General features: G+C 56.5%; 1 protein-coding gene across 1 annotated transcript in view; it reads left to right on the top strand.

The window, feature by feature from the left end:
- Positions 1-18,726, top strand: part of NCOR2 (nuclear receptor corepressor 2) — a gene marked incomplete at both ends in the record, with an annotated part of 44,806 nt that overhangs the window by 18,103 nt on the left and 7,977 nt on the right. Inside the window, 15 exons of the mRNA XM_009697453.1 lie at positions 2,252-2,407; positions 2,989-3,128; positions 3,200-3,305; positions 4,192-4,296; positions 5,228-5,331; positions 7,830-7,980; positions 11,790-11,942; positions 12,329-12,415; positions 12,886-13,163; positions 13,997-14,360; positions 16,484-16,711; positions 16,824-17,078; positions 17,739-17,888; positions 18,320-18,500; positions 18,576-18,722. Coding sequence (XP_009695755.1) covers positions 2,252-2,407; positions 2,989-3,128; positions 3,200-3,305; positions 4,192-4,296; positions 5,228-5,331; positions 7,830-7,980; positions 11,790-11,942; positions 12,329-12,415; positions 12,886-13,163; positions 13,997-14,360; positions 16,484-16,711; positions 16,824-17,078; positions 17,739-17,888; positions 18,320-18,500; positions 18,576-18,722 — 2,605 coding nt within the window. The remainder of the gene's footprint in view (positions 1-2,251; positions 2,408-2,988; positions 3,129-3,199; positions 3,306-4,191; positions 4,297-5,227; positions 5,332-7,829; positions 7,981-11,789; positions 11,943-12,328; positions 12,416-12,885; positions 13,164-13,996; positions 14,361-16,483; positions 16,712-16,823; positions 17,079-17,738; positions 17,889-18,319; positions 18,501-18,575; positions 18,723-18,726) is intronic.

The following is an 18,726-nucleotide window of genomic DNA, read 5'->3' as shown; positions in this document are numbered from 1 at the left end:
CAACCCTGCCTGGATTTCACCGACAGGCAGACGGATCCCTTTTCCCATTGCCGAGTCGCCGTCGGGCATATCTTTGGTTATCGCTCGGCGTTTTGAAAGCCAGCGGTATGTTTTGTGTTGATTTAGTTGTGTTTCATTTGGCCTTTGTAGGCGATGGGGAGCCAAGAGCATTAATTTAGATGACGGATCATATAAACTCTGACTCCTTCGCTCCCATTCCAGGGGCTTGATAAACGGTAATAGGAACTCTCTCTTCCCCGCGTAAGTGCTATTTTATCAAAAGCTGGCTGAGTTATAGCCACCCTCTAATGCGGGGGCAATTAGGAACTGGCTGCGTTTCACAGGCCGGAGAGGCACGCAGGGGAAGGGACGGCTCCCACGGGGAGGGGAGGAGGATGGGGCTCTCCAAGAGCCATCTAGGGTGCACATAGCCTTGGCATCAGAGAGCATCTTCAGCCGGGACATCCCAGCGCTGTTCGACACTGCATGAGCAGAGATGAGCAGGGCAGTGCTGAGTGGGAGAAAATCAGGGAGCATGGCCATGCTAGGGACTCTCCGTTGGTCCAGAGGATGTGCTTGGATTCCCCCGTGCTGGCGGGATGAAGGGATCCTCTCTGGGATCCAGCATGGGGAGAGGAGAGGCTGCAGCTGAGGTCCAGCCCCACCAGGCTGCCGAGGTGTGAGTGCCTGGACACCTCTGTGTGCCGGTAATGGATTTCCTCTCTCACTGAAGGGGACAAGAATAATCTCTCAGCTTCTGAGTACACTGGGCATTAATAACGCTAATGCAGTAAAGCCTCATTAAATTTGGCCTCTGATAATCTACTTGCCCTATTATTAGGCTTAGCAGGATTCAGGCATCTGTTTTTATCAAAAATTGATGGTTAAAGGCTGGGTTCATTTGTGATTGCTGTTGTTTACTGCCCAGTTTCTAATTTCTGGTCAATGCAGACGTTAGCAGCTGAGTCTGGGGAAGAAGGGCAGCGCAAAATTAAGTGTTGATCGATTACAAGCAAATCCTACCAAACCTGCCTCTAATCCATCCAGAAAAGGCTGTCTCATCTGTCTGCTCAGCAAAGCGCAAGGATGCACTTGGGATGTAGCTGGTGCAGATGAAGCCCCTCTTTTCCCTGGCACTCTGCAGAGCATGGCAGGGTTCAGGCATCCCCAGCACGGCTTCTCCGTCATTAGGTACTTCTTGGTCTCCAATCAACCTTTTTATAGCCAGGGTGAACCCAGCCTGGCATCCAGAATATCCCAAGCCAGATGACTGCAGGAAGCTTTCCTGCACCCAGCCCCGGTGCCTTGCAGAGGACCAGCAAACTGCCCCGCGTCCTGCAGACGCATCCGCTTGTCCTGCAGAGCCCATCTGCATCTTCATTTGCCTTTGACAATCTCGTGGTCGTCCCAGATGTTTGGAGAACATCAGCACGTTATTCCTTTGCTGTCCAAGCAGCTGATGCCATTATTTCTGGCCGCTTCCTGCAGCCTACAAACGATTTATAGCCGACAGCCATCCTTCAAGAGCGGCTGAGCTTTCGTATCGCGATGTGATGTGGGGATGAACTCGTTCCCAGTGTGCTGGCACATGGTAGTCCCTGGCAGTGGCCCAGGGCTCCCCAGGCACCCCGTGCCCGGCTGCACACCACAGACCATGCTGTCACCAGGGAGCTGGTGCCTACTGGATGTCCCCCATGCGTCAGAGGGATGCCGATGTTGGTGCCTCTTGGCTTTAACTCCATGAAGGGTTTGGCAGGGTCATCATTAATCCCCCCAGCCCTGCTGCGGTGGCTGATGTGGAGCTGTGGGCACAGGCAGGAGCTGCCCAGGAGCGGTTTGTGTGTGACCAAGCTCTGGTGAGGAGCTGGACCCTGCGCTTGTCCCACTGACAGCCTGCGCACCAAACACCATCTCTCCTGGGTGGGATGGGATGTCTGTGGAGGTCCCGGCTGGCACTGAACAGCAGCAGAGTCACCGACACGGACATCCGTCCTCCCTGTTGCGCTTTAAGCATCTGAGTAAAATAAATGCTGTCAAATCCAGGCAGTAACACTGAGGCTTTTTCTTTTTTACTTTGGCTGGGGAATTCAGCCCTCATCTCATGGCCAGGTCGGACTGAGCTGGAGCCACTTCCCATGCTGAGAGCTGGCTCTGGCTTACCTGCCCGTGCCCACAGGGACCACTCATCCGTAGGGACCACTCATCCGTGGGGACCGCTGAGCAAGCTGATTGCTTTCTGTTTCCGTTGCAGAAAAGTCCATGCATTTCTCATCCATCGCAGAGGCTCAGAAGCTGAGCACAGAGCCGACAACCGCCTCGTGTTGGCCCCCTGTCCTGTCCTACTCTCGGGATGTGATAAAAGCCTCTCCCCAGGCGGAACCCCACTTGTTTCAGTATAACCCACCAGGCAAGTAAAAGCCGCTGGCTGCGTGGCCTGTGCCCTGCGCCCTGACCTGGGGCCAAGCTTGCAGGCTGTGGTTGGAGCCAGCATCGCAGGTCGTGCTCTTAAGTCAATGCAGCTTTTTGGGGAGAGGGTAAGAGAGAGGGGTCAGCAGATTTCCTTGCTTTGGCCTGGCCTGGAGCTCCCTTGCTGCTAATGCAGTGGTCTGAGGGTGACCAGGAAGGTCTCCCAGCTCTGGCCAGGGCAGGTTCAGGGACGTGGTTTGTCACAGAACGGTGTGGGTGCTCCCTGTGCTGCCCTTGTGCAAAGTCGAGCAGGTTTTATTCCTCGCTGTTCTGTCCCTCTCCAGCTGGAGGGCAGACAACTTCGGGCACAGAACATCCTCAGGCTGGAGAGGGGACAAGGCAGTCGTTTAAACTATTCCAGTCCTTTCCAAAACAATCGTGTGACTTGGATCCTAGTGCAGGCTCACAGCCGGGCAGTTCACCATGTCCAGCCCCTGCTCCCTCCCTTGCCCCTTTTCTGTCTGATAGCCGCTGCCACTCTGCCTTCTCTCGATCTTGCTAATGCTTGTGTTTTCTACACAGGACACCCCATCCCACTAAACCTGCATGAGAGCTCTCGCTCGGGGCTGCAGAGACTGGCGAGCATCTCCAACCCTCCTCCCCTCATCTCCTCCACCAAGCACCCCTCTGTGCTGGAGAGACCCATCGGATCCATTTCCCAGGTAGGGTATTGGGTGTGAGCGGTGGGGACGCCTCGGGCAGCCGCTCCCTGACCTCTCTTCTCGCACCGCAGGGCATGCCCATCCAGCTCCACACGCCCTACAGCTCTGAGCACGCCAAGGTCCCCGTCGGCTCCATCACCATGGGCCTGCCGCTGACCATGGATCCCAAGAAACTGGGTAAGGAACTGGGAGGCGAGTGATTTCTCAGAATCACAGAATTGATTTGGTTGGAAGAGACCTCTGGGATCATAGAGTCCAGCTTTTGCCCTAACACCACCATGTCAAGTAGACCATGGCACTAAATGCCACGTCCAGTCTCTTAACCACCTCCAGGGACGGTGACTCCACCACCTCCCCGGGCAGCCCGTTTCTCGTGTGCTCCGAGAGCAGCGGGGAGCGAGCTTGCCGGCGGTGTAGAGGAAAGGAGGAGAGCAGGAGATGGCAAGGGAGCGCAGAGACACCTGCTGAGAGGAGGAAAGGCTTAGTCCATCAGGAGAGCAGAGACACAGGGAGCTAAATCTGTGCAGTATAGGAAAGCGGCAGCTCCGTCAGGGATGCATCCCAACCTATAAATACCCTCTGCCTAATACTGTGATTGAAGGAAGGAAATGTATTGCCACTCCCCAGGCCGGTAGGATAAAGAGTAAATGGCCTGAAGCGAACAAAGAAAGTGTTTAGTCTGCAGATTTGGAAGCATTTCTTTACAGCAGGAGGGGTTGAACAGGACTGAGTCTGGGTAGTGGGGAGCCAGGCCTTACTTCTTGATGTGCGCAGGTCCCATTATAAACCAGCACTGGGGTTTCAACGCCAGCCCCGCTCCTGGTGCAGGCAGCACCTGGCAGTGCCTTCGCCAGGGTGAGAACAAGGATCTGGCTTTGCTCCCCGGCGGTTGTGCGCTCTGCCGACCACCACAGCCTCGGTGAAGGGCATCCCAAAGCGGTGGGGACAGCGAAGGCGCTGAGGAGGTGCCAACCTGGGGCTGGCAGAGATGAAAGCCTCGAGCAGCCGAGAGCTGCAGCCCCATGCCCTGCACCTATGCTGATACATGGTTAATGTTTTCCAGTGCCTTTTCCTGGAGTAAAGCAGGAACAACTTTCTCCTAGAAGCCAGGCCAGCCAGCCAGAAGGTCTGGTTCTGCAGCCATCCCAGGAGGGCTCCATCCTGCGGGGTGAGGAGCCGGCGCGGGAGGTGCATGCCCCGGCTGCGGGAGGGGAGGGATGCTGGCACTGCCAAGCCTGATGAACGCCACGCTGGCTGTGGCTGCCCAGTGATTTCGTGATTGATTTCTGGGGTTGTGCCCAGCTGAAGGGATCTCTTCACCCCTTTTTTCTGGCGTTGCCAGTGGGCTGGCAGATAGGTCTGTACAACGCCTCAACGCTTCTAAGCATCTCCCCGATTCAGAGCCTCATGCATTGATCCTGGTAGAGGTTTTGTGTTCAAGGGGCACCCCAAACTCTGTTGGTTAAGATAAAGCAAGACCTGTTTCAATGCCATTAATTGGTTTTGAGGTTCTTCACTGTTGCTGCTGCAGCTGGGCAGGGACCACATTTCATTTCAATCTAGCCCTCCCATCTTTCTTTCCCCATTAGCTAGTCAGAAGGAAACAAGTGCAAAAGTGTTGCTTTTAAGTGCAAATTCTGGTTCGTGAAACCCCCCAAACTAAGGCAGTCGGATGCACAAGTGCAGTGGGCTGGCTCTAACCCAGCACAGATAAGAAGCAAATGAACTCAAACCACCCTGAGCTGCATCTCGCCGGAGATCGGCTCTGATCGCATTAGGAGAGGCTAAGACAGGCTATGCTTTCTCCCAGGCCCGTAAATCTGCCCGGCCCCTCTGTGAAGGTAACAGGGAGCTGATAGCCTTGAATTATGCACTTTTTCCACCTCCCAGCCGCAGGCTCGAAGGACTGGGTCCCTTGGGGGACAGGGTAGGAAGGGCTCTGCAGGGTATGGGGTTTAACGCTGATGTCTCTTCCCCTGTCGTACCTCAGCTTGCTAGGGACTGGGTCGAATCCTGCGCTTAGTCAGTAGTCTCAGCCCCACAGGTTTTGTGCTGAAAGGCAAATCCAGCCCCCAACTCACTGCTTTTGTGTCCCACAGGTACTTCCCTCAGCTCTGCCTCGGGAGGGAGCATCACCAAGGGAACACCCACATCTAGACCCCCTCCGGAGTCGCCCATCACCTACCGAGGGTCCATCACACATGTAGGTCCCTCATCTCTGGCTGGTTTTGGTTCCTGGGTGCTAGTGGCTGCAGGTTGTGGTGCTGGACACAGGGACCGGGGGTTTGCATGGTGCACTGGGTGTGCGGCATGGGGCTGAGCAGCACGGGGCTGCGATGCCCCCACCCCATGGAGCCCCTCGGAGAGGTCTGCGGTCAGAGCCTTTGCAAAGAGCCTCTGCTCAGGGTGGCACGAGCCCTGTCCTGTGAGCTGAGCTGCCAGAAGAGCAGAGCTTGACAAGCAGCGATGCGGAGCCTTACAGCATCTCTAATCCCCCCTTTGCTTTTCGTAGCTCTCAGGAACAGAGGTGAAAGCAGCTTTAAATGGCTCTGGGAAAATAATCTTGCCAGTGCAAGAAAGTGGAGCAGAGAGGAGGAGATGGGTGGAGGGCCCAGGGCAGGCGGAGGAGAGGGGGAGGCAGCGAGGTGCGTGTGAGGTAGCCGGGTCTCCTGCCAGGGCTGTACGCGCTGCGCTGGGGGTCCTGCCCAAAGGCTCTCTTGAGCAGGAAGAGACTTTGGCCTTAATCTCCGCCATCCATCTTCGGAAAGAGCAGCTGGCAAGCGGGTGATAGTTTTTTGCAAGTGTGAGTTATTGCTCATCTGGTAACAGAGCAGAGAGCATTAAAAAAAAAAAAAAAAAAATCTGTTTCCCATGGGGGTTTTATCTGGCCATCATTCGGATATTTAAAGCCACTCGCACTCAGATTTTTGCCTGCCTCCTTCAAGGAGAGTGACCATGTTCCCTTTGGCCCTGAGGACCTGAATCCTGGCCCAGAGCAAAGGCTTAACTCGCCTGGTGCCCTGCTGCCAGCAGCTGCCGGGAGCAGATGCTGAGGGGCTGGACATAACCCGTCAGAGCAAACGCGTGCTCCGTCCTCTCATATGCCCCTGCAGCAGCTATGGGCAGCAATGGGGGGGCATGAGGGGTCTTGAGCACCACATGCCAGAGTTCAGGAGATGAGCAGAGTTTGCTGAGACACTATTTTGCATCCAGGTAATTAATCCATCTAGATTCTTCTGTTCTGCTTGGGATTAAGGTACCAAGCCCAGACCTTGGAGTGTTACTGGCAGCATTAACTGCCTCTCCTGCTGACCTAGCAGCCTGCATCCCTCTGCTCCTGTTGGGGAGAAGGAGCCCCTCGTTCTGGCAGCAGCTCCCGGTACCAGAGCTGATATTTGATCTCAGATTAGTCATCCAGTTTGCAGAAGGCAGATCTTGAATATACGCTCTCTGCTCTGAAGCCATCTGTCATCACTTGCTTTCAAATCCCCTCGGAGCACGTCCACGGAAGGAAGATGACTTACCTGGGGCTGGGAGAGCCAGCTGAGAAAGACGTTACCAGGTGTACTGTGAGGGCGAAGGATCAGAGCATTGAACCCACGTGCTGGCGTGTCCCAGCAGCTGTGGTGGGGTTTTGGGGACTGCCGGTGCTCAGAGGGCTTGGTACAGAGCAGGGGCATCTCCAAGCTGGGGTGGGGAAATAGTCTGCACTGGCACAACCTGGAAGCACCAGCAAAGCTGGCTGGGGCATCGCTACCCCAAGGCTTCCCACGAGCATCAGTCCGGCGGGTTGGTGGGGTTAAATGAGCAGAGTAGGCAGGTGTCAATCAAGAGCTTTGCTCTGACAGCATCACTGTGCCTTCCCTGCAATGGGGTGGGGGACCGTCATCCTACAGTGGCTTGTTCTCAGTTGGCATCAAGAGGCTGTGATGGCAGAGGGGTTAATCACCAGCAGTGTCTTCCAGGACATCCAGCTCTGGGTGTTTTGAAGGGGATTTGGAGGGGGCCAAGTGGCTGTGAGCTGTGTCCGTGTGTGCCTCTGGGGAAAGAGAGGTTTCAGTTCACACCAGTTTGTGTAAGGAGCCTGACGCTGTTTCTGTTGGAGAGCTAACCGACAGGCTTCGCTCCCCGACCTGCTCCAGGACCGGTCTCGTTGACGCCTGCCATCTCGCCCGGGCATGCTGCCAGCCGACAGCTCCCGTCCACAGGCAGCTCTCTGAAGGTCACACTTGCGGCCAGCAGATGTGCCCTGGGTGGGCAGGACATCTCCTGGCTGCTGTACCAGGCTGGGGAAATAGGCTACAGGGAAAAAGTGAATGCTCGAGCAGTCCCTGCTGTCACTGAGGTGTCCCCAGGAGAGCACCAGCCCTGTCCCCCCAAACCTGTGGGGTGCAAGCAAGCCAGGTAGCTTAGTCCAAAACACGCAGGGCGAGAGAGTCGCTGTTTTGGAGGTCTGTGCTGTCCTCACTCCCCACCTCTTCCTGGCAACCCTGCACAGATCACGTACCTTTTTACCGCTCCTCGTTACCGTCCTCATCAATAATTAAGCTGCAAGTCCCTCACTGTTGGCTGCACCAGGAAGCGGAGTCTGGGCGCGCTCTCCCTCCGCTCAGCCTCCCACGGGGAACAGCCTGTCCCTGTGCGCACGCTTGCTTAATTGCTTGTGACACTGTTAAATATGGATCTTGGTGGCTTTCCAAGGGCACCCCGGCAGAAGTGCTGTACAAGGGAACCATTACCAGGATAATCGGAGAAGACAGCCCCAGCAGAGCAGAGAAGGCGAGAGAGGATGCCGTGCCCAAAGGACATGTCATCTACGAAGGGAAGAAAGGCCACGTGCTGTCCTATGAGGGTAAGTCGTAATCCTCTGCCTTTTTAGGGCAGGCGCTGGGGGTTTGTGCCGCAGCGGCTGGGCGTCGGGAGCTATTTGAGGAAAGGCTGACGAAGTGCAACGGGCCAGCCTCGCGTCTTCGCTTCCAGCGTCATTTCTCTCCCTTCCCACCCTGCCTGCCCACAGCCTGGCTGGGTTTTCCCGCTGTCCCATGGGGTTATCTTGCCTTCGAAGCAGCTTTGCCAACGGGCAGGGGCGTGATGGGGTTGTGGCCATGGACAAGATCTCTGGTTTTGGTTGATTTTGGGGAACAGGGGAGAGAGGACCAGATGGGAGGATATTGCTTTCGTCCCTAGCACCCTGTGCAGGAGGGAGCTGCCTGAAAATGTTATGAGAGCATCCCCAAGCTCTTGGGCCAAGGTGGGACTCAGGAACCTGCAAGGTGGAGGCAAGTCAGGTAGTTCGGCATAAAGGTTTATTTGGACATCAGATTTCCACCTTGGGCACCGTGCAGCTTTCCCAGCATGGGGCTGCCCTGCAGGAATCCTCCTGGGCCCAGCAGCACCATGTGTGGGTATCTTGTGAGCATTGCTACAGCATCTGTGGCTGGGGGGAAAGCCATTCCCGCGTCCCGTAAGGAGCTGGTCTGGAGGGTGCCTTGGCCTGCTGCTGACTGCTATCGCCCAGAGGCACTGGGGACCCCAAGGGACCTGCCTGGAGTCCCATCTGGGGTGAGAAGCAGCACCGACGGTGTCACTTGTTACTTGGGCTGACCCTGCCTGGCCAGGGAGCAGAGTACGACAAAGGAAACCTGGGCAAGTGGCTGCAAGCGAGCCTGACGCTGGGCTGCTCCCGAGGGGGCTCCAGAGAGACCCAAAAGCCATGTTGCAGCTGGCACCCCCGCTGCGCGGTAACGCGCTTCCTCGGTAAATGCCAACAGTGCCTCGCTGCGTTAGCGGTGTCAGCAGGCAGTCACCAGCTGCTCCTGCCTCCTGTGCGCCATCGCAGCACTGGCCGTCGAAGCTGCTCTGCGGGTCCCAGTGGCTCCTGTTAGAGATAAGCAGATGTTCCTCTCCAGTGAAACTGGAAACTCCATTCCTCCATGCTCCCCTTTCGCCATGTGCTGGGTCAGGCATCCCTGGTGTGGAGCTGGGCTCCTCCTCACCCGCAGCTGGGGTCGGGAAGAGCTGGGTTACAGACACCGCAGCCCCACGTCCTCTTGGGCTAAAATACTGTCGTGTGCTTTGGTGTACACGGGGAGGGCCATCCTCCTGTGTCACCTCTGGCAATGACAAAGGAGCAGATCCTAACCTCAGCTGCACTTGCCCTCCTCAGCAGGTATCTCTGGTCAGCTGCTGGGCTGCCTGGACCCCCTGACTCCCTCCCTGGGGCAGAGCATCCTTTTTAGCCTGCCTGGCGGCCCGGGCCCTGTGGTCAATCCTGCAGGCAGAGAGTGTCCAGCAGAAGTCCTTTTCCTCTTGCCCACAAGTGCGGGCAGCTGGTTTCATTGCAGGCTGGTTGTTTCGTCTGGGGCCGGAGGCAGAAGGTTCAGGTCAGGCCATGGGGGACAACTCGCAAGCTTCGGCCGATGCCACCTCTGTGTGTGCCCTAGGACTGCGAGGACCTTTCAGGACAGGGCTCTGTGCCGTGCCTCTCGCCCACTGCCTGGAAACCAGCTGGTCCCATGCCTGCCCGCGTTCGCTGTCAACTCTAGCCCAGAGGAGAAGTATCACCGTGGGAGACTGGTGTCTGGGCGCCCTTTGGGACAGTTGGCAGGGCTCGGACCGGGGAGGACGCAGGAAGCATTTCAGGACTTGTTTGTGCAAGAAGTTATTTTAATTTCCTCTGCCCAGGCTTGGAGTTGAATGAGGTTGATCTCAGAAATGGTGCCACCAGGGGAGAGATGGGGAAGGCTGCCCATGCCCAGAGCTGGGATCCTGCTCTGGGCAGCAGAGAAGAGCTGCAAACCAAACTCTTCCCCATTGCACTCACTTGTCAGTGTCAGCCCGAGTCTCCTCAGCTGCAGCCTGAACCCATTGCCTCTCATCCTACCCCCCATGGATACAGATGAGGAATTAATTCCTTCCTCTCCACGGCAGCCTTTTAGATGCTTGAAAGTGTTTATCGCATCCTGAGTAATCTCACGTGCTTCTGCAGCCTAGTCAGCCCGGCTGCCTCCCTTCTTCCCCCGGTGCAGCCCAGCAAGGCTTTGCAGCCCGGAGCAGAAGAGTTAAAAAGAAAAATTAAATAAGAAAACTGAAATTGTTGGTGATTATGAATTTTGGCAAGCAGAAAAAAAATTGCAAATTCTTTAGTGTCATGAGGGTGCTTAAAATAAAAGAGCTGTAATGAGACGAGATCCTGTAGCATGTGCGAGCTGAATTGTGCTAGATTGGTTATTCTCATTCTGCATATGATTGCTGATGGCTTCTGCAAGGCAAGGGACGTGGGTTTGGAGTGATTTTCTTTCTGTTTAGTCTCTCTTCTCCCTCGCGCCCTCCCTCTGCTTTCCAGCGGCACAAAGGGTGCTCGGGACCGTGTCCCCTTCTGCAGAAGGGCTGTCGGCAACAGATGTGCCTTGATGACAGGGTGCGGGGACATGGCCCCGCGGCTGCCGCAAGGTGCTTGGCTGATTCTGAATGTCACCCCCGGATTTCTCCCATCGAATGAATCTGAAATGAAGACTCAGGGACAGATCCCCCTTTTGTTTCCCCACACGCAGCCCCAAGCACTTTCTGGATTGAGTGGGTGCTGATTGCAGAACCCAATAGTGGGTGTGAAGTTGTAATAATCCCGATTTATTAATTACTGGTTTTGCTGAGGAGGACTTTTGTTCCCGGTTGTCTGCAATGGAATGAATGTTTTTAACTTCTCCGTTTTCTCTAATTGTATAACCACCTTCTCTGCCCGCGAAGAGGAGGATCAAGGCACTGACAATCCTTGGCAGGGGTGGCCTGGACAGGGACGATGGGCAGAGGCATTTCTCTCTCCAAGCCAACATCCCCGCTCGGAGCTCTTTGCATAAACAGGAGGCATTGGGCTGGATCAGAAGCTGCCTGCTGAATTCACGGCTCACCACACATGATGGGTGCCGGTCGCCCTGGGGTGGGCATGATGCTGCCTGGCACGGGCAGGGCTGGGGGCTGTAGCTCAGGACAGTTGTCCACTCTTCGTTTGCAGATGAATCTGCTCCCAGTTCGGACGAGGAGATGGTTGGTGGTCTCCTATCATGCTAGTGCTTGCTCCATCAGTCCTGCGTGGGACTTTTTGCCGTCTTTCCCAGTTCTCACGCACACTCACCGCTGTTTCAAAGGAATCATTCTCAGCTTTGCCTCTCCCTCTTTTTCCCTGATTTTCTCACCCAGGGAGTGTCTCGGCAAATGTTAAGGCTGGCCAAGATCCCAAACAGTAGGTGTCTAGCAAAAATCAAAACAAACAAAGGAAAAAAAATAAAAATTCCCAGACCCACAGGGCCAAGTTCAGTGGAACCGCGGCTGCTCACACCAGCGCCGCGCTGGCTCCGGGCTGTCCCACAGCCACATGATGGTCCCCACCGGGGAGGGAGGGAGCGGGACACGACAGGGCGGATGCTCCTACCCAAGCGGGAGGCACAGATCTGGAGTCTGAGGCAGGCAGGGAGGGGAGAAAACACCAGCTGAATTTCTTGGAAGCCAACCTCATGCGATGTTTCTGGCATGGCTGAGCAGTGGCTGGTGCTGGGATGGGCTGGGACCTTTCAGCAACACATGCAAACAGCAGTAAACACCCTCCCTTGGCCGGTGCTCACTTTCCGTGCTCCTGATCGTGTTTCTCGGTGTTCCCTTCCCCAGGTGGAGTTGCTTCTTCTCAGTGTCCCAAAGAAGACAGCAGAAGCTCAGGGGCTTCACATGAGACCACAGGAACCAAGCGGACCTACGATATGATGGAGGGGAGGATCAGCCGGGGCTTATCAGCCCGTGATACCTTATCTGCTAGCATTGAAGGTGGGTCCGGGTGAAACCTTTCACCCATGCTGTGTTAGTCAAGACCAGCAGAGACCCCATCTTGTCTACATGAGGCACCTTTCCGTGCCTGTGTTTTGGCAGTGGTTGGCTGGAACCCTGCAGCACATCCCAGCAGGGCAGCATCTGCCCGCCATGGGAAAACAAGGGACACAGACTAGCCCGTTTGCCTTCGGTTTCTGTCCTGGTAGACCAGTTTCAAGACTACAAAAAAAGGAAGCACATTTTAAAAAAAGAGAAATCAAGAAATTTAGAAATTGTCAGTGTTTTTCCTTGTTGTCCCAGGAGTCCCTGATAACACTGTCATGTATTCGTTGTAAATGAACTCCTCTGACACAGCCCAACTTTCTCCCTCGGATCCGTTCTAGGTCTCATGGGTCGAGCGATCCCTCCAGACAGACACAGTCCCCATAATCTAAAGGAGCAGCATCACATGCGGGGCTCAATTACACAAGGTAAGGCCTGCAAGCAGAAGATGGCTACAGACAGAGGTAACGTGGGGAAGTGTCTCGCATCCGTGGCCCCTTGTTCTTGTGAGGCTAGGGCAGGAAGAAACAACGATGGACACATTGAGGTCAAGCTGCAGATCTCTGCAGCTTCAGCTGTGCGCTCAGAGAGGTTTTCAGTCTTGCTCAGCTTCTACCAGCCTAAGCTCTCACCGAAGTCAGGGGTAAAATTCTCAGTGACTCACATGAAGGCAGGTTGAAACTAGTGTGAAATGGGTCCAGAAAGTGGTGGTAGGTGTGAGGTGGTCCAGCTGCATTAGTGATTTAGCTGCTCCATGTGCTCGGTTAGGTACCAGTCCCAAAGTTACGTGCATTAACTAGAGGCCCCCTTGAGCTGAGCATCAGCAGAGGGACTGGGAGTCCAGTGTCTGGCTGGGGAGAATCACCCTCTGCATCCATCATCTGCTTGGGGGTTGCAGGAATACCTCGGTCATACGTGGAGGCCCATGAGGACTACCTCAGAAGAGAAGCCAAACAGCTCAAGAGGGAAAACACTCCACCGAGGGACTTATCTGATGCCTACAAGGTCAGGTCTCATGAGGGCCTTACTCCTCTGAAAATGAAACCTGCCCATGAAGGCCTGGTGGCCACGGTGAAAGAAGCGGGAAGATCAATCCATGAGATTCCCCGGGAGGAGCTGAGGCGGACACCAGATATCTCTCTGACAAGACCTCTGAAGGAAGGCTCCATCACGCAGGTGAGTATGGGGCGAACAGCGGATGACATCAGTCCTACTCAGGCTGCTGTCCTTGCACAGACCCTGGGGACCATTCCCGAGGTAAAAGGAGAGCAGAGAGGGCTTTGGGTTACAAATACATCACTGGTCAGAATTGAGGCTCTGCTTAGGTACAGCTTGCCCCTCCCCATCCTTGGATGGGGTCCCTTCCAAACCAAACCGTCCTATGATCCTTCCCAGCTGATAAATACAAAACCCAGAGAAGGGAGGTCAACACCCCCCTGGCACATTAAGAAAGTGATGCTCCATCCACATGCCTACACGGAAGGGGACGCATTTGGCTCTTGTTCAAGGCTGTTGGTCAAGGCTCTTGTTCAAGTCTTGTTCCTGGTGCCCTCGGCAGCTGTGACTCTGGGTACGCATAATCTTGGTCTCCTCCCTTTGTGGGCAAGCGTCAACCCAGTGAGGCGAGTAGTTAGTGAAACATGGCATGCTGTCTCCTGTTGGACTGCAAATATTTGGAGGGTTCCCATGGCACCTCGTAGTCCTACCTCATTTCACAGTGTGTGTAGGAGAGAGGCGTGATGGGCACAGCCAGCCGTCAGCAGTGACTCATCATCATCATCTTGTTGGAGCACAACTAGACGTGCAAGATGAGCGCTCCACCCTGCCCTGCGCCGTGCGGAGCTATTATCTCTGCTTTGCCGATGGCTGTTGCCATTTGACCAAGTAAACTGGTGTACTGACCCACTGAACGAGGAAACACCAGTCCCACTGAAACTTGATGGGATGCGCTTGCTGCATCCCCTTCTGCTCTACACCCCTTTGATGTCTCCTCTGCCTTTTGTCCCCAGGGTACCCCACTGAAGTATGACAGCAGCTCTTCCTCCTCGAGTACCAAAAAGCATGACGTGAGGTCCATCATCGGCAGTCCCGGCAGGACTTTTCACTCCGTGCACTCACTGGATGTCATCCAAGACCCGAGGAATCTGGAGAGAGCTTATGAAGAGAGCCTGAAAAACAGGCCAAGCCCAGTGACAAACTCAGGTGGCTCCATCGCCAGAGGGGCTCCTGTGATTGTACCCGAGCCGGGCAAGCCCCACCAAAGTGCCCTTGCCTACGAGGACCACCAGGCAGGGCACAGCACGACGTTTGGCAGCCACTTGCACAGAGGGTCTCCGGTCTCCACACGGGAGTCCACGCCGCGGCAGCATGAAGGTACTTGGCAAACCTTTTATTTGATGCTAAGATTTCAGGCAAGCTGAGCAGGCAAGGTGCTCAGGAGGTGGCTGCTGACCCCACCTGCCCAAGCCATTCCCAGCAGGTGCCCATCAAACCCATTCTCTTGCCCACAGCCATGGCTGATTCGTGGCACTGGGGTGGCTGCAGGGAACGTCTGGGGCTCGGCTCCCTTCCTGGGAGTGCTCACACGGTTGCAGCAAGGGCACCCCACGTCTGTGCTGGGGTAGCCAAAGGGAGACTTGGACCATGGCTAATGAAGCTGGTGGCATTTCAAAAGTGTCTTCACTGTCCCAGCATTGGCCCGGGGCACCCTTGTTTGTACAGGCAGGCAGGAAAGCAGTGCTTGATGCGCTGGGTGGGGGGATCTTCGCACTTTTCACCAATCTGGTATGTGTTTGCCTGCCTCGTGTGTTTATGCCTCATCCATCACCTGGGCACCTGAGTGCCTCACCTCCAGGAACATCTAACCCCTTCTGAGCCAGTGGATCCAGGCAGTGCAGCTCAACTTTGGGATCTGCCATCTCTCCGACCTGTCTGCCTGTGCCAGGCAGGGTCTGCCCATGACCCCTGGCATCAGTCATCTCCTGCCCCCAGAGCCAGGCCTGGGGCTCCTGGGCTGGGCTCAGTGATCTGGTGAGACACGCTAAGATCCAGAACACAAAAAACCCTCTTGCTTCATGGCCTGTTTGTGGGCAGGATCAGTGCTGAAGCCAATCCCTAAGACACCTTGTCCCACCAAGCCTGCTAGCTACGGGTAACTGCTTCAGGGCCTTTTGCATCTCCCGCCTGCAAATCCTTGTCCTACCCCAAGAGTCCTGTGATTTGGGGGCGTGCAGCACAAGACATCACAGTCTGCTGAGGACTGAGGCAAGGACGTGCCTCCCCAGCGAGGACTGGGAGATGGGGCTGTGCAGTGCAGAGCTCCTCCAAAAAGCCTTCCCCATCACTCGCTGCCAGCCGGGCCAGCTCCAGTTCTCCATGGTCGGTGTGTCCCATTGCCACAGCCTCTGCTGTCTTCCCAGTTAGGTCAGTCATTTTGGGGGAAGCCTTCAGATGTTGGCGGCTCTTTGGGATTGGCACATGCAGGGCAGGCAGCACCTGGGCAGTGGGGAAGGATCCCAAGGGAAAAATCAATGTTCCTGCAGAGCGCCAGGGGGAAGGGTGATTTCTGCACGTCTGGAGCTCAGAGGGTTTTGGGGTGCAGGGGATCTGCAGGAGGAGTCCCCATGGTGTGGGTCAGAGTTGGAAGGCACCTTTCCCCAACTCGCCCGCTCCAACGGTAAATTTGAATTATTAGCAGTCATGCCAAGATGCCAAGCTTCGTGAGAGGAGCAGGAACGACCCTTCGCATGGCCCGTGTTGCAGCCATGGTTGTTTTAAAGTCGGCAGCAACAGGGCTGGATCCGCCTGCCTGCGCGCGAAGGGGCTGCTCCTTGCTCCCCGAGGCAGGGCCGGGCAGCGCTTGGTGTGCAGTCTGGTGCAGGGGGTCTGGTCACGCTGCTTGGGGTGGCTCTGTGTCAGCCGCTGTCCCTAACCTGCTGTTACGGACACAGGAGGTGGTGATGCTCATCCTGGGTTGGATAAGAAGTGCCATCAATGCCCGGCTCATGTTGGGACAGCCAAGAGAAGTCCCTGACATGATCCAACCTCCCCTGCGTGTGCTGGGAAAGAGATTACAGCTCCAAGGGTGGCAAGTGCTCGCATGCTCTGAGCTGTGTTTTGTCACCATTGCCTGGAGTTTCGGGGTCCCTGGCTCTGCCCAGCAGCGGTGACCTCCTTGTGCCGAGGAGCACAGCAGCAAGGCTCCACCACTGGCTGCTTGTGCGGGTCAGGATGAACTCACAGACCACCCAGCATGGATGCGCTGGGGTGGAGGGATGGTTTGGGACAGGCTTCTCCTCCCGGGCACAACCGGGGCTTGGCCCACCTCGCCTTGGTGGCGTAACAGGGCATGGTGGTGCCAGGAGGAGGGAGAGGTCCCTCAAGTTCAGGGTAGCTGCGAACATCCCTGGGGAACACATTTGGCTGCAGGCATCCCTCAGGGATGCAGCTTGGCCATGACGCTCAGTCTCTGACTCATTTCCTTCTGCTCGCTGCAGGGAGCATCACTGCCGGGAAGCCGGTGTCCCAGGACAGAAAGATCACCCCCACATCGAGAGAGCTCACCAACTCCAAGTCTCCACATGCCCCCGTGGCCGACCACCATCACCCCATCTCCCCGTACGAGCACCTGCTCCGTGGTGTGAGTGGGGTGGACCTGTACCGAGGGCACATCCCGCTGGCTTTCGACCCCGCCGCCATCCCGAGGGGAATCCAACTGGAAGCAGGTACCTTCGTGGCGCCACAGTCTGTTTGGGATTGGTTTGTTCCTTGTTATGCTCCAAAAGCCTGAGGTCTCTGGGGAAAGCCACTTCACGTCTGCATCCTTTTCTCTCCCAGCTGCTGCTTACTACTTGCCGAGGCATCTGGCTCCGAGCCCCACGTACCCCCACCTCTACCCCCCGTACCTCATCCGGGGCTACCCGGACACGGCCGCCATGGAGAACCGCCAGACCATCATCAACGACTACATCACGTCCCAGCAGATGCCCCACAACGCCGCAGCCACGGCCATGGCGCAGCGGGCAGACATGCTGCGCGGCTTGTCGCCCCGGGAGCCCTCCCTCGCCCTCAACTATGCAGCAGGTCCTCCCGGCACGGCACCATCCAGGGGTTTGGGGGCACTTTGGGAGAAGGAGGCTGGGTTAAGCCGGCACTGTCAGCTCCAGTGCTGGGGCCGAGGGCGGAGCCAGCAGCACAGTGTGACCCAGCAGTGTAGGAACTTGGCCGGTCAGCGTTGAGGACAGAATTTGATGCTCTTTTTGCCATCTTTAGTTGCTTGAGGTTCCTTATGGGCAGCTCTGGTTCTGGGTCGTGGGAGCACTTCCCAGCCTGGCCCTGCTGGCTTGGAGATTAAAACACACTCCCAGAAGGATATCTGGCTTTCTGCAAAAAGCGGAGCGTGCTGGGGGGTGCCTGGGGTGCAGTGCCCCTGCCCCTCTGCCCGCAGAGCAGCACTGGGCTCTGGCTGAGGGGAGCTGTGGCTGATGCTGCCTGCAACCCCCTCGCTCAGCAGGGATAGGTCTCAACATTTTTCCTCCCCGTTATTCCCAACAGCAGGACACGCTGTGTTTGCCCACAGAAGGGTCCCCTCCCCTGACAACCAGTGCCCGGGGGCTGTGTGTGCTGGCATCTCCCGCGCTGTGCCAGAGCAGCAGGACGGATCAACCCTCCCCAGTGTCACTCTCCGCTCTAGCGTGGCCAAGCTGCAGCGGCTCAGCACCATCCTGACAGTCCTCTCGCTTCTCTCTCCAGGCATCATCGACCTGTCCCAAGTGCCACACCTGCCTGTCCTCGTGCCCCCTACCCCTGGCACCTCTGCCACCACCATGGACCGCATCACCTACATCCCTGGCCCCCCCCAAACCTTTGGCAGCCGGCACAGCAGCTCCCCGCTCTCCCCAGGTAATGCTGCAGGTTGCTTTTCCCATGGGAAAGCGGGCAGGCAGGACACCCTTAACCAATTCAGGGCCATGAGCTGAGCATGCCAGGGCAGATGGGGGGAGCCCAAATTCATTCTTGCTCAGGGATCAGCCCACTGGCTCCTTCACATCAGCCCTTCCGATCCTGCTTGTTGGGGCTTCCTTGCTTTTCCTCTTTCTTCCCCAAAGTGGCAGCTGGCAAACAGCTTTGTGGAAGGTGGTACCCCGGAGACAGCACCAGGACAGCTATTCCCTAATTTGCCCACGTTTTGTCACGTGGATTGCTGCCGTCTGTCCTGCTCCAAGTGACCTTGGATGGAGCCGTTCCTTATCTGCTTTGCAGACACAGCGATGTGTTCCTCGGGGGGAATTGCTGTGTCTGCAGCCCTTTCACTGCCTTTCGTTGGGTTTCAGGAGGCCCCACGCACATGACCAAACAGTCGGGATCGTCGGTGTCCGAGCGGGAGAGGGAACGGGAGAGGGAGCGTGAAAAATCCATCCTCGCATCCACCACAGTGGAGCATGCACCCATCTGGAGACCAGGTAGGCTGGGGAGGAGCCTGGCATCACATCTTGGGGCCCGTGCTGGGTGGAGGTGGGGTTGGGGCTATAAAACAAAGAGCTAAGGAAGCCCTTCTTTGTATTTTCCCCCAGGTACAGAGCAGTCCAGCAGCCGTTCGTCCTCGCACTCGCACAGCCACCAGCACTCTCCCGTCTCACCCCGCACCCACGAGACCATCCAGCAGCGCCCCAGCGTGCTCCACAACACGAGCATGAAGATCATCTCCTCGGAGACCCCCACCCCTTCCGTCCTGCGGTAC

This window comes from Cariama cristata, unplaced genomic scaffold, assembly GCF_000690535.1.
Source record: "Cariama cristata isolate BGI_N322 unplaced genomic scaffold, ASM69053v1 scaffold19763, whole genome shotgun sequence".
Lineage (NCBI taxonomy): Eukaryota > Metazoa > Chordata > Aves > Cariamiformes > Cariamidae > Cariama > Cariama cristata.
The sequence above is the reverse complement of the archived record's forward strand: the minus strand, read 5'-3'. Positions and strand labels throughout refer to the sequence as shown.